This window comes from Stegostoma tigrinum, unplaced genomic scaffold (genome assembly GCF_030684315.1).
Source record: "Stegostoma tigrinum isolate sSteTig4 unplaced genomic scaffold, sSteTig4.hap1 scaffold_750, whole genome shotgun sequence".
In the NCBI taxonomy this organism is placed as follows: domain Eukaryota; kingdom Metazoa; phylum Chordata; class Chondrichthyes; order Orectolobiformes; family Stegostomatidae; genus Stegostoma; species Stegostoma tigrinum.
In genome coordinates this window covers 7,501-20,970 of record NW_026728695.1, presented here as the reverse complement: position 1 = coordinate 20,970, position 13,470 = coordinate 7,501, and the positions used below count along the sequence as shown (strand labels likewise).

At 47.9% G+C, this 13,470-nt stretch overlaps 1 protein-coding gene across 4 annotated transcripts in view; it reads right to left on the bottom strand.

Moving 5' to 3' along the window:
* Positions 1-1,883: 1,883 nt before the first annotated feature.
* Positions 1,884-13,470, bottom strand: part of LOC132209247 (utrophin-like) — a 16,513-nt gene continuing 4,926 nt past the window's right edge. The window contains exons 2-3 of one of the 4 annotated variants that reach the window (XM_059644356.1): positions 7,751-7,968; positions 1,884-3,585 (exon numbers count right to left, since the gene is read on the bottom strand). In XM_059644356.1, the coding sequence (XP_059500339.1) occupies positions 3,439-3,585; positions 7,751-7,968 (365 nt within the window). In that variant the 3' untranslated portion in view covers positions 1,884-3,438. Of the gene's footprint in view, positions 3,586-7,699; positions 7,969-13,470 lie in introns of all 4 variants that reach the window. The other 3 variants (XM_059644355.1, XR_009445341.1, XM_059644357.1) reach the window with 3 other exon arrangements.

Below are 13,470 nucleotides of genomic sequence, written 5' to 3'. Positions count from 1 at the left end.
TTATCCTTTTGTTATCAAACATCTCTGTGAGCAGTGATCAGCAGGGTACATGGAGATGTGGGAACAGGATTGTTTAGATTCCCTACAGTGTGGAAACAAGCCCTTTGGCCCAACAAGTGCACACCAAACCTTGGAGCGTCCCACCCAGACCCACGTCCCTGAACACTATGGGCAATTTAGCATGGCCAATCCACCGAGCGTGCACATCTTTGGACTGTGGGAGGAGACCGGAGCACCTGGAGGAAACCCACACAGACACAGGGACAAGGTGCAAATTCCACACAGACTGAGGCTGGAATTGAACCTGGGTCCCCAGTGCTGTGAGGCTGCAGTGCTAACCGCTGAGCCACCGTGCCGCCCCATATCGTGTTGCTTTTGCACAAACTTTGATGAAGAGGAAAATGCCACTGATAATGGGAACTGCAGATGCTGGAGAATCCAAGATAACAAACTGTGGAGCTGGATGAACACAGCAGGCCAAGCAGCATCTCAGGAGCACAAAAGCTGACATTTTGGGCCTAGACCCTTCATCAGAGAGGGGGATGGGAGAGGGAACTGGAATAAATAGGGAGGGGGGGATGCGGACCGAAGATGGAGAGAAAACAAGATAGGTAGAGAGGGGATAGGTCAGTCCAGGGAAGACGGACAGGTCAAGGAAGCAGGATGAGGTGGTAGGTAGGAAATGGAGGTGTGGCTTGAGGTGGGAGGAAGGGATGGGTGAGAGGAACAACATGTTCGGGAGGCGGAGACAGGCTGGGCTGGTTTTGGGATGCAGTCGGGGGAAGGCAACAGCTGGGCTGGTTTTGTGATGCAGTGGGGGAGGGGAAGAACTGGGCTGGTTTTGGGATGCAGTTGGGGAAGGGGAAGAACTGGGCTGGTTGAGGGATGCAGTTGGGGAAGGGGAGATTTTGAAGCTGGTCAAGTCCACATTGATACCATTGGGTTGCAGGGTTCCCAAGCGGATTCTGAGTTGCTGTTCTTGCAACCTTCGGGTGGCATTATTGTCGGACTGCAGGAGGCCCATGATGGACATGTCGTCTAAGGAATGGGAGGGGGAGTTAAAATGGTTCGCGACTGGGAAGTGCAGTTGTTTGTTGCGAACCGAGTGGAGGTGTTCTGCAAAGCGGTCCCCAAGCCTCTGCTTGGTTTCCTCAATGTCGAGCGGGTCAGGAGTGAGGGGGCAGGTCACTGTGAGGGGGTCAGGACTGCAGGGGCAAGTCACTCTGAGTGGGTAAGGACGGAGAGCGCAAGTCCTTGTGATTGGGACAGGACTGAAGGGGCGAGTCGTTGTGAGGGGGTCAGGGCTGGAGGGGCAAGTTGCAACGTGCGGGTCAGGACTGCAGGGGTAATTCGCTGTGAGCAGGTCAGGACTGCAGGGTCTAGTCACTGTGAGCGGGTCAGGAGTGAGGGGGCAAGTCGCTGTGAGCAGGTCAGGACTGCAGGGTCTAGTCACTGTGAGCGGGTCAGGAGTGAGGGGGCAAGTCGCTGTGAGCGGGTCAGGACTGCAGGGTCTAGTCACTGTGAGCGGGTCAGGAGTGAGGGGGCAAGTCGCTGTGAGCGGGTCAGGACTGCAGGGGCAAGTCACTGTGAGCGGGTCAGGATGGAGGGGGCAATTCGCTGTGAGCATTTCAATCAGTCACTGCATCCCATTTCCCTCAGTCACTGCATCCCATTTCCCTCAGTCACTGCATCCCATTTCCCTCAGTCACTGCATCCCATTTCACTCAGGCACTGCATCCCATTTCACTCAGGCACTGCATCCCATTTCACTCAGGCACTGCATCCCATTTCACTCAGGCACTGCATCCCATTTCACTCAGGCACTGCATCCCATTTCACTCAGGCACTGCATCCCATTTCACTCAGGCACTGCATCCCATTTCACTCAGGCACTGCATCCCATTTCACTCAGGCACTGCATCCCATTTCACTCAGTCACTGCATCCCATTTCACTCAGTCACTGCATCCATGCTGCATGGTCCATGCTATGCATAAATGTGGCATAAAATCCTTACTTGTATGTTCATTTCCTCTTGTAATAACATGTGGCATCATTAGCATCCTTAATCACTTGCATTTAATCGGAAAGCCTGGTACAAACACCAGATAACATGACAGTCAGAACAGAATGCATTTTCCAATGCTTAAAACATATAGTCCTTTGTGACTCAGTGAATAAAAATCCTCCAGATTTTACCGTAATTAAATCTCATAATAAAGGGAGTATGTCTGAAAGTCGTCTCATCCGAAGGAAAACAGACTTGCTCCAGGAAAGCTGCTAAAATATATCAAAAAAAATATATGAAATGATTCTAGAAATTTCTGCAACACAAAGATCAAAGGAAACAACAGTTTGATGAACACACTGTTAAGTGTTGCACTTACACATCACATTTTGGAAAACAAACCACACTGATTTTCTACTTTATAAAAAAAATTGTTCCAAGTCTTCATTATGCAGCAGAGAACTGAAAAGGTGTAGACTTTTAACCTGCATAGAAAGTATGTGCGGAAGTTTAAACAAACAAAAAAAAAGCCACTTCTGTCCTAAAAAGACAATATTATATTACAAAAAGGCAGGGAAGTTGGAGAATGCAGCATCATGCTTCCTGCAGAGATCAAGTTTTGTCTGTGTCGTAAAATACAAAAAAACTGTGGGCACTGTAAATCAACAACAAAAGCAGAAGTTGCTGGAAAAGCTCAGCAGGTCTGGCAGCATCAGTGAAGAGTGAGATCTGAGGAAGGGTCACAGGACGCGAAACATTAACTCTGACATTGTCTACGTCATAGTGAGTTATGTCTATTGCTTCAGCAAAATCCAACCAACTCTGAATGAAAATCAAGCTGAAGAAATATCCAAAACATCCGCTGTCCCCGTTGTGGCTTCCTCTACATTGGGGAAACGATTCAGAGGCTTGGGGACCGCTTTTCAGAACACCTACGCTCAGTTTGCAATCAACAACTGCACTTCCCAGTCACTAACCATTTCAACTCCCCCTCCCATTCCCGAGAGGACATGTCCAACCTGGGCCTCCTGCAGTGCCAGAATGACGCCACCCGAAGGTTGCAGGAACAGCAACTCATATTCTGCTTGGGAACCCTGCAGCCCAATGTTATCAACGTGGATTTCACAAGCTTCCAAATCTCCTGTCCGGCCACTGCATCCCAAAACCAGCCCAGCTCGTCCCCGCCTCCCTAACCTATTCTTCCTCTCACCCATCCCCCCTCCCACCTCATACCGCTCCCTTGACCTGACCGGCCTCCTCAGACTGACCTATCCCCTCCCTGCCTCCGTACCCATACTCTCCTCTCCACCTATCTTCTCCTCCATCCATCTTCCACCCGCCTCCCCCTCTCTCCCTATTTATTTCAGAACCCGCACCCCCTCCCCATTTTCTGAAGGTGGTTCTTGGCCCGAAACGTCAGCTTTTGTGCTCCTAAGATGCTGCTTGGCCTGCTGTCTTCATCCAGCTCCACACGTTGTTATCTCGCATTCTCCAGCATCTGCAGTTCCCATTATCTCTCCAAAACAAAGGCTGCTGTCTTTCAAAACCCAATCTCAGATTTTGAAGATAGTCCTTACCCTGAAAAAATACCAAATATGTATAAAGAGGAAAACTGGACGTGAAACCATTCAAAAAATTTTCATTGGCACAACAAATGTTCCAACTGTAAAAGCAGGTTAAGCACCTGTATATGAGGAAACTGTACTCAAACTTTAAACAGACACTTACAGCCAACAAATGTGAGAAATAGCCATTTCTTGCTGGATTACCAATTCTGCTGTTGGGAAAATAGGCCTAGGCTTATCAATGTACATTCAAACAAGATAGCACCCTCTCAGAACTCAACACTCACAGTCGTAGAGTTCTGTTTTCACAGGTTGGAGTATAATAGCATCAAGCACAACACACCAAATCTTCTTTGGTACCTTTTCCTTCCAGAAAACGGCTTTTAGTAGATGTGCACAGAATTCATTTTATACATGTTGAACAGTTGCTAAGTTCAAGACGCCAGTTCCAGCACTTGGACTTGCATCTGCTTCATCATCAAAACAGAACAAAATAAAGACCCACTCCTTGTAAGTCACGTTTTCCATTTTTAGTGACAAGGTGAAGTGCGAGAACTGCTCACTTCATGTTAAAATCTCCTCAGTATGTACCTATATATTTCAATTCTGTGAAATATGTGGAATGAGTTCGAGAGAAGGATTAATTTTGTTGCGCTGGGAGAGAGCTGGGACAGTTAAAATAGGTTGAATGGCCTCCTCCCATGCTAAAAATGTCCATAACTGTTCTTGGCCCTGCTAAATTGAAGTGGCCATCCTTTCATTGTGACTGTGAGACGCAGCATGTTACGATAGATGGCACAATGAAGAAATCCTTTGTTATTAATGAACTTTTCAGCACTCGGCATTCTTCCGAAGTCAAATGTTCGATATGTACCTGTTGCGCTGACTTGGTTCCAAACAGTTATCATGTGGAGGTGCTGGTGTTGGACTCGGATAGACAAAGTCAGAAGTCACATGACATCAGGTTATAATCTGACACGTTTATTTGAAATCACACAAGCTTTGGGAGTGCAGTCCCTTCATCAGGTGCGGTCAGGGAGGAAAACACACAGACGCACAATTCATAAGCAGACAGATCAAAACATCACACAACTGGTGTGAGTGGAGTGTCAGATAATAAGTCTTCATCCAGGATGTTTGTTTGTTTGCAGATATTTTGTTGAAGAAACACACAACTTGTAGTTACAGTCAGTGTGGTATCTTATAAATTCTTGCTTTTGAAATTAAGGTTAAAACTCTAAGACAGATTCTGAACACAAGCCTCTCAACTACAAGTCAGAGTCTGACCTGAGATGTCACCTTTTGTACATTCCTGTTGCGCTGCCTGATTATCATGACAACACAGCACTGACATGGACTTTATAAACGCTTTACTTGCCTCTAACACTCTTGGTCACCTGTATAGAGTTATTATCTGACACTCCACTCACGCCAATTCTATGATCTTTTGATCTCTCTGCTGATAAGCTGTGTCTCTCTGTGGTCACCTCACTAACTGCACCTGATGAAGGGGCTGCACTCCAAAAGCTTGTGTGATTTCAAATGAACCTGTTGGACGACAAGCTGGTGTCATGTGACTCTGACTTCAAACAGTTATACAATGTGTTTTCAATCCTATCGTGACTTGACAATAAGTCAACTTCTTAAAATTTATAAAATGAGAATGTCAAGTGAAGTGTGTCTAACCTTGAGCACTTAAAAAAGGAAATATTACAACCATAGTCTAGTCAGACAGTAAAGACAGAAGGAATGATTTCATCGACTGTGTCTGACACCACACAATTAATCCCCCGATGGAAGAAAGGTTGGCTGCGTTCTGTTTCTTGAGGAACATCCAGCTAATACCACCTTACTACTGCTTGTTTTATTCATCTGGTGTTCCATCTAATTCCTTGCAGTCTTGGTCAAACCTTCATGTAATTTATTTAAATTTTCAAGAAAATAAATTTAACTTTTATTCCACAATTTTAACAGCTTTTAAGGTTTGAACGGTTCACTTCGTACACTGCACATGTTGTGTCAATAATTGGAGAACATGGTGGAAAAATCAAGATATATTGACAAGTAAACAAATGGCTAACTTCTGTTTCCTTGTCAGTCATGCCTTTTGAACAGAACATAAAGTTGCGCAACTATGTAGAGATAACAATTTAAAACTGCGAAGACCACTTTGTGGTCCCCACACCAACCTCTATTCACGACCTATTGATTGCATTACTCCGCCTTGGCAACAATGTAATATTACGCTTGTCTCAGCACAACCTTGGCATCTTGTTTATCCCACGATGAACGTCCGACCACACATTCATGCAATCCCTAAAGCTGTCTCTTTACATCTTTTCAATCCTGCCTACCTGTCTTGTGTCTCGGCTCATTAGCAGTGAAACCTTCACCTGGAACTACTTCACTTCTGGACCTGACAATTCCAATGCATTCCCTGATGGAGACCCACATTTGTCCATTGAACACTTGAGGTCGTCTAAAACTCCACTACCTGAGTCTCAACTTGAACCAATTCCTATTCTCTGTACTTTCTACCTGACTGATACTATTAACAGTAATTTTATTAAATTCTCATTTTTCTTTCCAAATCGTTACTTGGCTATGCCTATCGCTATTTTGGTAATCTCCACCAGTCCAACCATACTTCAGGACATCTGCACTCGTCTCATTATGTCCGCTTGCCCACTCTTGATTTTAAACAGCCCACTACTAGTTGCCAAACATTTAATTGTGTCGGCTTCAAACCCAAGAAGACACTTCCTACACCTTCAGCGAGCGAACTCACATCCAGAACCTCAACCCGAGCAACAAATCCTCTCAAAACTCGCTAACTTCCTACACCTCTTAGCCTCTGGACATTTCCTCTTTTAAGGCACTTTTTCAAACAATCCTCTTTCATCAAGCTCTTGATCATCAGAACTAACAACTTAATAAGGCTCAGTTGTATTCTGGGATCGTTAATACTCCAATCAGATGCCTTCAAAGTCTCCCTCCATTAAAGAGATTTTATAAGTGGTTGAAGTCATTGCCAAGCAGAGGGGGACGAATTGGGGAGTTATTTCAAAGAGCTACGATATGCCAAACGACCTCCTTCCACACTGGCCAACTCTGATTGTACAAAAACAAAACTGATTTTCAGACTTGGGAAGATCCCTCAAAAATCTCACAAGTAACCAGCTTTTGGGCAGAGTCGAGCTGCTGAGATGATAGACCAGGATTTAGGGGTACCAGGAGTGATAATATGCTGAACACAATCAAATTTTGAGGTTGTAGAATGATGTGGTCTTCGGCATTTTTGACACTTGGACCATCTTCCTTCCTTTCCACAGAACAAGTCAAATAGCGGCAGCACAACGTTGCATGGCCGCTCAAGCTTGCTCCACCGTCGATGATGATTGTGGCTGGTCTTCCACATCAATTCAACTTTTGCTCATATCTCATCCTCTTTTCAAAACATCGATTTATTCATGTGCAGTATCCCTCTCGCTAACTTCATGAGAATTCATTCCAATCACTGAACTCCTAACGCTGACCCACCCCAGGTCAAAAAATTCAGCTGAGATCAGGAACTGATCTCGCCTGTATGGCTGAGCTGGCTTTTAAAAAGTTTGCCAGTGAGAGAGTCCCAGTGAGAAACATTCATTAAAAAAAAATAATTGCATGGATTGCTCTCCAATCCTAAACTCTATTCAAATTCAGTTGGTTTGTGATGCAGACTGATGCCCTGCACAGAGGGCTCAATTGCCACACCAGTGAGCTGACCACAAAGGGTCTTCGCCTCAACCCCTCGACTTCCCTGAGGCATGGTGATCTTCAGGTTAAATCATAACCAGTTGTCTCTCTCTAAGGAGTCGCCAAATGGCGGGCTAAGACTTTACCTTTAACCCTGATAACATGGCAACAAGCAGATAACTCAGCTGATGTCACTGACTAATAGAATCCTCAACTATACTAATATTAACGATGTGATATCATCAGAAGGCATGCTCAACTCAGTTTTAATTTGCAAATTAAGTTAACAACCATTCAATCAATATTACTGAAGTACTCATATTACTGATCGTCTCGATACAACATTGTGGTTACATCTGTTCATAACTGAAGTGTAATGTAATTGCCCTTACTGTGGTTTTATCAAAGTGATCCTGCAATGAGTCAATAAGCAGGTCACTCACAGGTTGCCAATCAGTGTGGACCCCCTCAGCTGTTATCACATGAGCCTCAAGATCATCCAGAACTTTCTGCAGTTCTTGAAGTTTCTCCAACGTCTTTTCCACCTGTTTCTGCCAGTTGCTCGCACGGATTTTCAGTTGTTCCCAATTTTCCTTCACTTCTATTGACTGTTTGCGGACAGCTTTGGCAATTCTCTGGGCTCTCTCTTCCGGGGCAGGTTCTGGAAATATGGAATGCAAATAATTTATCAACTATTCATGATTTTGATCGATAGATTTTCTTTCTAATCCCCTTTCCTTTAAAAGGTCTCTCTGGACTTTCTCCTGAAATTGGGATATATAGTATAAGACGAAAGATTTTAGTACAGGCACATCAATGATAAATTCTGTAATTAGCTGGCAGGTCGTGGAGCCATTAACAGAGAATCACAGAGAACCAATACAAAGCCAAATAAAATTCTGCAGATATTTGAAATTTGTCACTGCCAAGGAAACTTTAAAGAAGGAAAAGGATTAGCGACTAAATGGGTACAATTCTCAACAAAAGATTTGAAAAATCCTTTCAGGATATCTTTCATAGCTATGAGACAAACATCCAACACAAACCAACTTTCATCCTTCAGGACTGGCAAGTTAGAATGATAAACCCAAAGTCTACCCTGCATAGTTCGCTCTAGAATTCACTTAATGAGGTTGTTAAGAGATGTAGAGATAACAAAGTGTGCAGCTGGATGAACACAGCAGGCCAAGCAGCATCTGAGGAGCACAAAAGCTGACACGTTGGGCCGAGACCTTTCATCAGAAAAGGGGGAGGGGGAGAGAGTTCTGAAATAAATAGTGAGAGAGGGGGAGGCGGATCAAAGATGCATAGAGGAGAAGATAGGTGGAGAGGAGGCAGACAAGTTAAAGAGGTGCGGATGGAGCCAGCAGAGGTGAGTGTCGGTGGGGAGGTAGGGAGGGGATAGGCCAGTCCGGGGAGGACGAACAGGTCTCCGGGGCGGGAAGAGGTTGGGAGGCAGGAAATGGGGGTGGGGTTTGAGGTGGCAGGATGGGATAGGTGGGCTGGTTTTGGGATGCGGGAGGGGGAGGGGTGATTTTGAAGCTTGTGAAGTCCACATTGATACCATGGAGTGTAGGGTTCCCAAGCGCAATATGAGGTGCTGCTCCTGCAACCTTCAGGTGGCATCGTTGTGGCACTGCAGGAGGCCCAGGATGGACATGTTACCTGAGGATTGGTAGGGAGAGTCGAAACAGTTCGCGACTGGGAGGTGCAGTTCTTTAGTGCAAACTGAGCACAGGTGAAGCGGTCCCCAAACCTCTGTTTGGTTTCCCCGATGTAGAGGGGGCCACAATGGCAACAGTGGATACAGTCTACCACATTAGCAGATGTGCAGGTCAACATCTGTTTGATGAGGAAATTCTTCCTGGGGGCTGGGATGGGGGGGGAGGTATCGGGACCAGTGAATTTTAAACGTTGTGATGACAACATTTATGGATATGCAGGGAAAAGTGCTGGGTGTAGGGAGTGCTAGAGGGGAGTGTGGAGCGGATAAGGGGGTCACCTCAGGGTGGTGGGAAAAATGTCTTTGGTGGTGGGGTCGGATTGCGGATGGCAGAAGGGTCGGAGGACGACGCATTGAATCCGTATGTTGGTGGGGTGGTACGTGAGGGCGACGAGGACACTGTTTTGGTAGTTATTATGGGGTGCGGGTGTGAGGGATGAGTTGTGGGAAACGCGGGTGACACGGTTGAGGGTGTTTTTGGCCACTGAGGAGGGGGAAGTTCCGGTCCTTGAACAACCCTCAACAGTTTCTCTTTCAATTCCTCCCACTTCCTACAGACAAAGAGGGTGGCCAGGGTAGCCAAATGGGCCCAAGCTATGCCTGCCTCTTTGTAGGTTACATGGAACGCTCCCTCTTCCGTACCTACACTGGCCCTCAACCCCACCTCTTCCTCCGTTACATTGATGACTGTATCGGCATCGCCTCGTGTTCCCACAACGGGCTCGAACAGTTCATCCACTTCACCAACACCTTCCTCCCGAACTTGAAGTTAACCTGGACAATCTCTGATACCTCTCTCTCCTACCTGGACCACTCTATTTCCAACCACTGAGAAACAAATATCCATTTCAACTCCACCAATTCCCACAGCTACCAAGATTACACCTCCTCCCACCATATTCCTGCAACAATTCATCCCCTATTCCCCATTCCTTTGCCTCTGCATCTGCACTCCCAGGATGAGGTATTCTATTCCCGTATATCTCAGATGTCCTCATTTTTCAAGGAGCACAACTTGCCCCGCTCTGTGGTTGATAACGCCCTCGACCGTGTCTCCAGCATTTCCTGCAACAAATCCCTCTCACCCCACCCCGCAACAACAACCAAAACAAAGTCTCCCTCGTCCTAACGTACCACCCCACCAAACTCCGGATACAACGCATCATCCTTCGAAACTTTCAGATTCTCTGGGAGGCTACGGAGGAGGTGGCAGAGCCTTTGGCCTTCATCTTTGAATCCTCATTGTCTACAGGTTTAGTACCAGAAGGCTGGAGGGTTGCAAATGTTGTGCCCTTGTTCAAAGAGGGCAGTAGAGATGACCCAGGTAATTATAAACCCAGTGAGCCTTCCGTCTGTTGCAGGAAAAGTTTTGGAAAGGATTATAAGAGAGAGGATTTATAATCATCGAGCAAGCACCAATTTGATGGGAGATAGTCGACATGGATTTGTCAAGGGCAGGTCGTGTCTCACAAGCCTCATTGAGTAATTTTGGAAGGTGACCAAGCACGTGGATGAGGGTCGGGCAGTTGACGTGGTGGACATGGACTTCAGTGAAGCCTTCGATAAGGTTCCACATGGTAGGCTATTGGAGAAAACATGGAGACATGGGATTGAGGGAGATTTAGCAGGTTGGATTAGAAACTGGCTTTGGCGAAGGAGGCAACCAGTGGTGGTTGATACAAAATATTCAGCCTGGAGTCTGGTTACTACTGGTTTGTCTCAAGGATCTGTTTTGGGGCCACTGCTGTTTGTCATTTTTATAAATGACTTGGACGGAGGCATTGGTAGATCGGTTAGAATTGGGCAGAAAGGTGGCAGATGGAGTTCAATGCGGATAAATGTGTGGTGATTCACTTTGGGATGAATAATAGGAAGGCAGAATATTGGGTCAATGGAAAGATTCTTGGTAGTGTTGCTGTGCAGAGGGTGTCCATCAATGTCGATCCCTGAAAATTGCCATCCAGGTTGACAGTGCTGTGAAGAAGGCTTACGGTGTTTTAGGTTTTATTGGCAGTGGGATTGAGATCCGGAGCAACTGTCCAAAAAGCTGGTGCGGTCTCATTTGGAATATTGCGTTCAGTTCTGGTCGCCCCATTACAGGAAGGATGTGGAAGCATTGGAAAAGGTGCAGAGGAGATGTTGCCTGGTCCCGAGCGAAGGTCTTCTGAAGAAAGGCTGAGGGACTTGGGTCTGTACTCATTGGAGAGAAGGTGGTTCAGAGGGGATTTAATAGAGACATACAAGATGATCAGTGGATGAGACAGGGTGGACAGTGTGGGTCTTTTTCCGAGGATGATGACGTCAGCTTGTATGAGGGGGCACAGCTAAACAGTGAGGGATAATAGATTTGAGATAGATATCAGAGGCAGGTTCTTTACTCAGAGAGTGGTAAGGATGTGGAACCCCCTGCCTGCCAATGCAGTTAGCTCAGCCACATTAGGGGCATTTCAACAGTCCTTGGATAAGCATATGGATGATAATGGGATCGTGTAGGGGGATGGGCTTAGATTAGTTCACTGGTCCATCCACATCATCGCAATGAGCAAAAAAGCACACCGTTGTGTCTACTTCCCAGGAGGCTAAGGCAATTCCGTGTGCCCACAAGGGCAACTTTCATTGATGTACCACAGAAAGCATCCTATCTGGATGCATGTCACAGCACGGTTCCTCGAGCAAAACAATCCCTAATTATTATGGCTCCTGCCTTTCTTCTTCCAGGCAGAATTGGTTCTGCTTTGTCATAACTAATTTGGGAGAAAATCCACGCTCAGTCTAAGTTAATTCTTCCAACAATTCAGATACCATGGAATACTGAGCAATGAGTTGGTGTGTGAGAAAAAGAGAGAGACAGAGCGCGAGAGCGAGAGACAGAGCGCGAGAGCGAGAGACAGAGCGCGAGAGCGAGAGACAGAGCGCGAGAGCGAGAGACAGAGCGCGAGAGCGAGAGACAGAGCGCGAGAGCGAGAGACAGAGCGCGAGAGCGAGAGACAGAGCGCGAGAGCGAGAGACAGAGCGCGAGAGCGAGAGACAGAGCGCGAGAGCGAGAGACAGAGCGCGAGAGCGAGAGACAGAGCGCGAGAGCGAGAGACAGAGCGCGAGAGCGAGAGACAGAGCGCGAGAGCGAGAGACAGAGCGCGAGAGCGAGAGACAGAGCGCGAGAGCGAGAGACAGAGCGCGAGAGCGAGAGACAGAGCGCGAGAGCGAGAGACAGAGCGCGAGAGCGAGAGACAGAGCGCGAGAGCGAGAGACAGAGCGCGAGAGCGAGAGACAGAGCGCGAGAGCGAGAGACAGAGCGCGAGAGCGAGAGACAGAGCGCGAGAGCGAGAGACAGAGCGCGAGAGCGAGAGACAGAGCGCGAGAGCGAGAGACAGAGCGCGAGAGCGAGAGACAGAGCGCGAGAGCGAGAGACAGAGCGCGAGAGGGAGAGACAGAGCGCGAGAGGGAGAGACAGAGCGCGAGAGGGAGAGACAGAGCGCGAGAGGGAGAGACAGAGCGCGAGAGGGAGAGACAGAGCGCGAGGGAGAGAGAGAGCGCGAGGGAGAGAGAGAGCGCGAGGGAGAGAGAGAGCGCGAGGGAGAGAGAGAGCGCGAGGGAGAGAGAGAGCGCGAGGGAGAGAGAGAGCGCGAGGGAGAGAGAGAGCGCGAGGGAGAGAGAGAGCGCGAGGGAGAGAGAGAGCGCGAGGGAGAGAGAGAGCGCGAGGGAGAGAGAGAGCGCGAGGGAGAGAGAGAGAGCGCGAGGGAGAGAGAGAGCGCGAGGGAGAGAGAGAGCGCGAGGGAGAGAGAGAGCGCGAGGGAGAGAGAGAGCGCGAGGGAGAGAGAGAGCGCGAGGGAGAGAGAGAGCGCGAGGGAGAGAGAGAGCGCGAGGGAGAGAGAGAGCGCGAGGGAGAGAGAGAGCGCGAGGGAGAGAGAGAGCGCGAGGGAGAGAGAGAGCGCGAGGGAGAGAGAGAGCGCGAGGGAGAGAGAGCGCGCGAGGGAGAGAGAGAGCGCGAGAGAGAGAGAGAGCGCGCGAGAGAGAGAGAGAGCGCGAGAGAGAGAGAGAGAGCGCGAGAGAGAGAGAGAGAGCGCGAGAGAGCGCGAGAGAGAGAGAGAGCGCGAGAGAGAGAGAGAGAGCGCGAGACAGAGAGAGAGAGCGCGAGAGAGAGAGAGCGAGAGATGGGCAATGAGGGAGAGAGGGAGAGACAGACAGACAGAATAGGTGACAGAATGTGAGTGTGTGAGCGCTGCATCAGACACAGAGAGATGTTGCTGAGGTGGAGATAGTTGAGAGTGTCGATCACCAACAATCTCTCCTGGTCCACCCAGATCGTCGCAATGGGCAAAAAAGCACACCAAATGTCTCTATTTCCCCAGCAGGCTAAGGTAATTTGGAGTGTCCACAAGGTCAACTTTCATTCATGTAACAGAGAAAGCATCCTATCTGGATGCATGTCACAGCATGGTT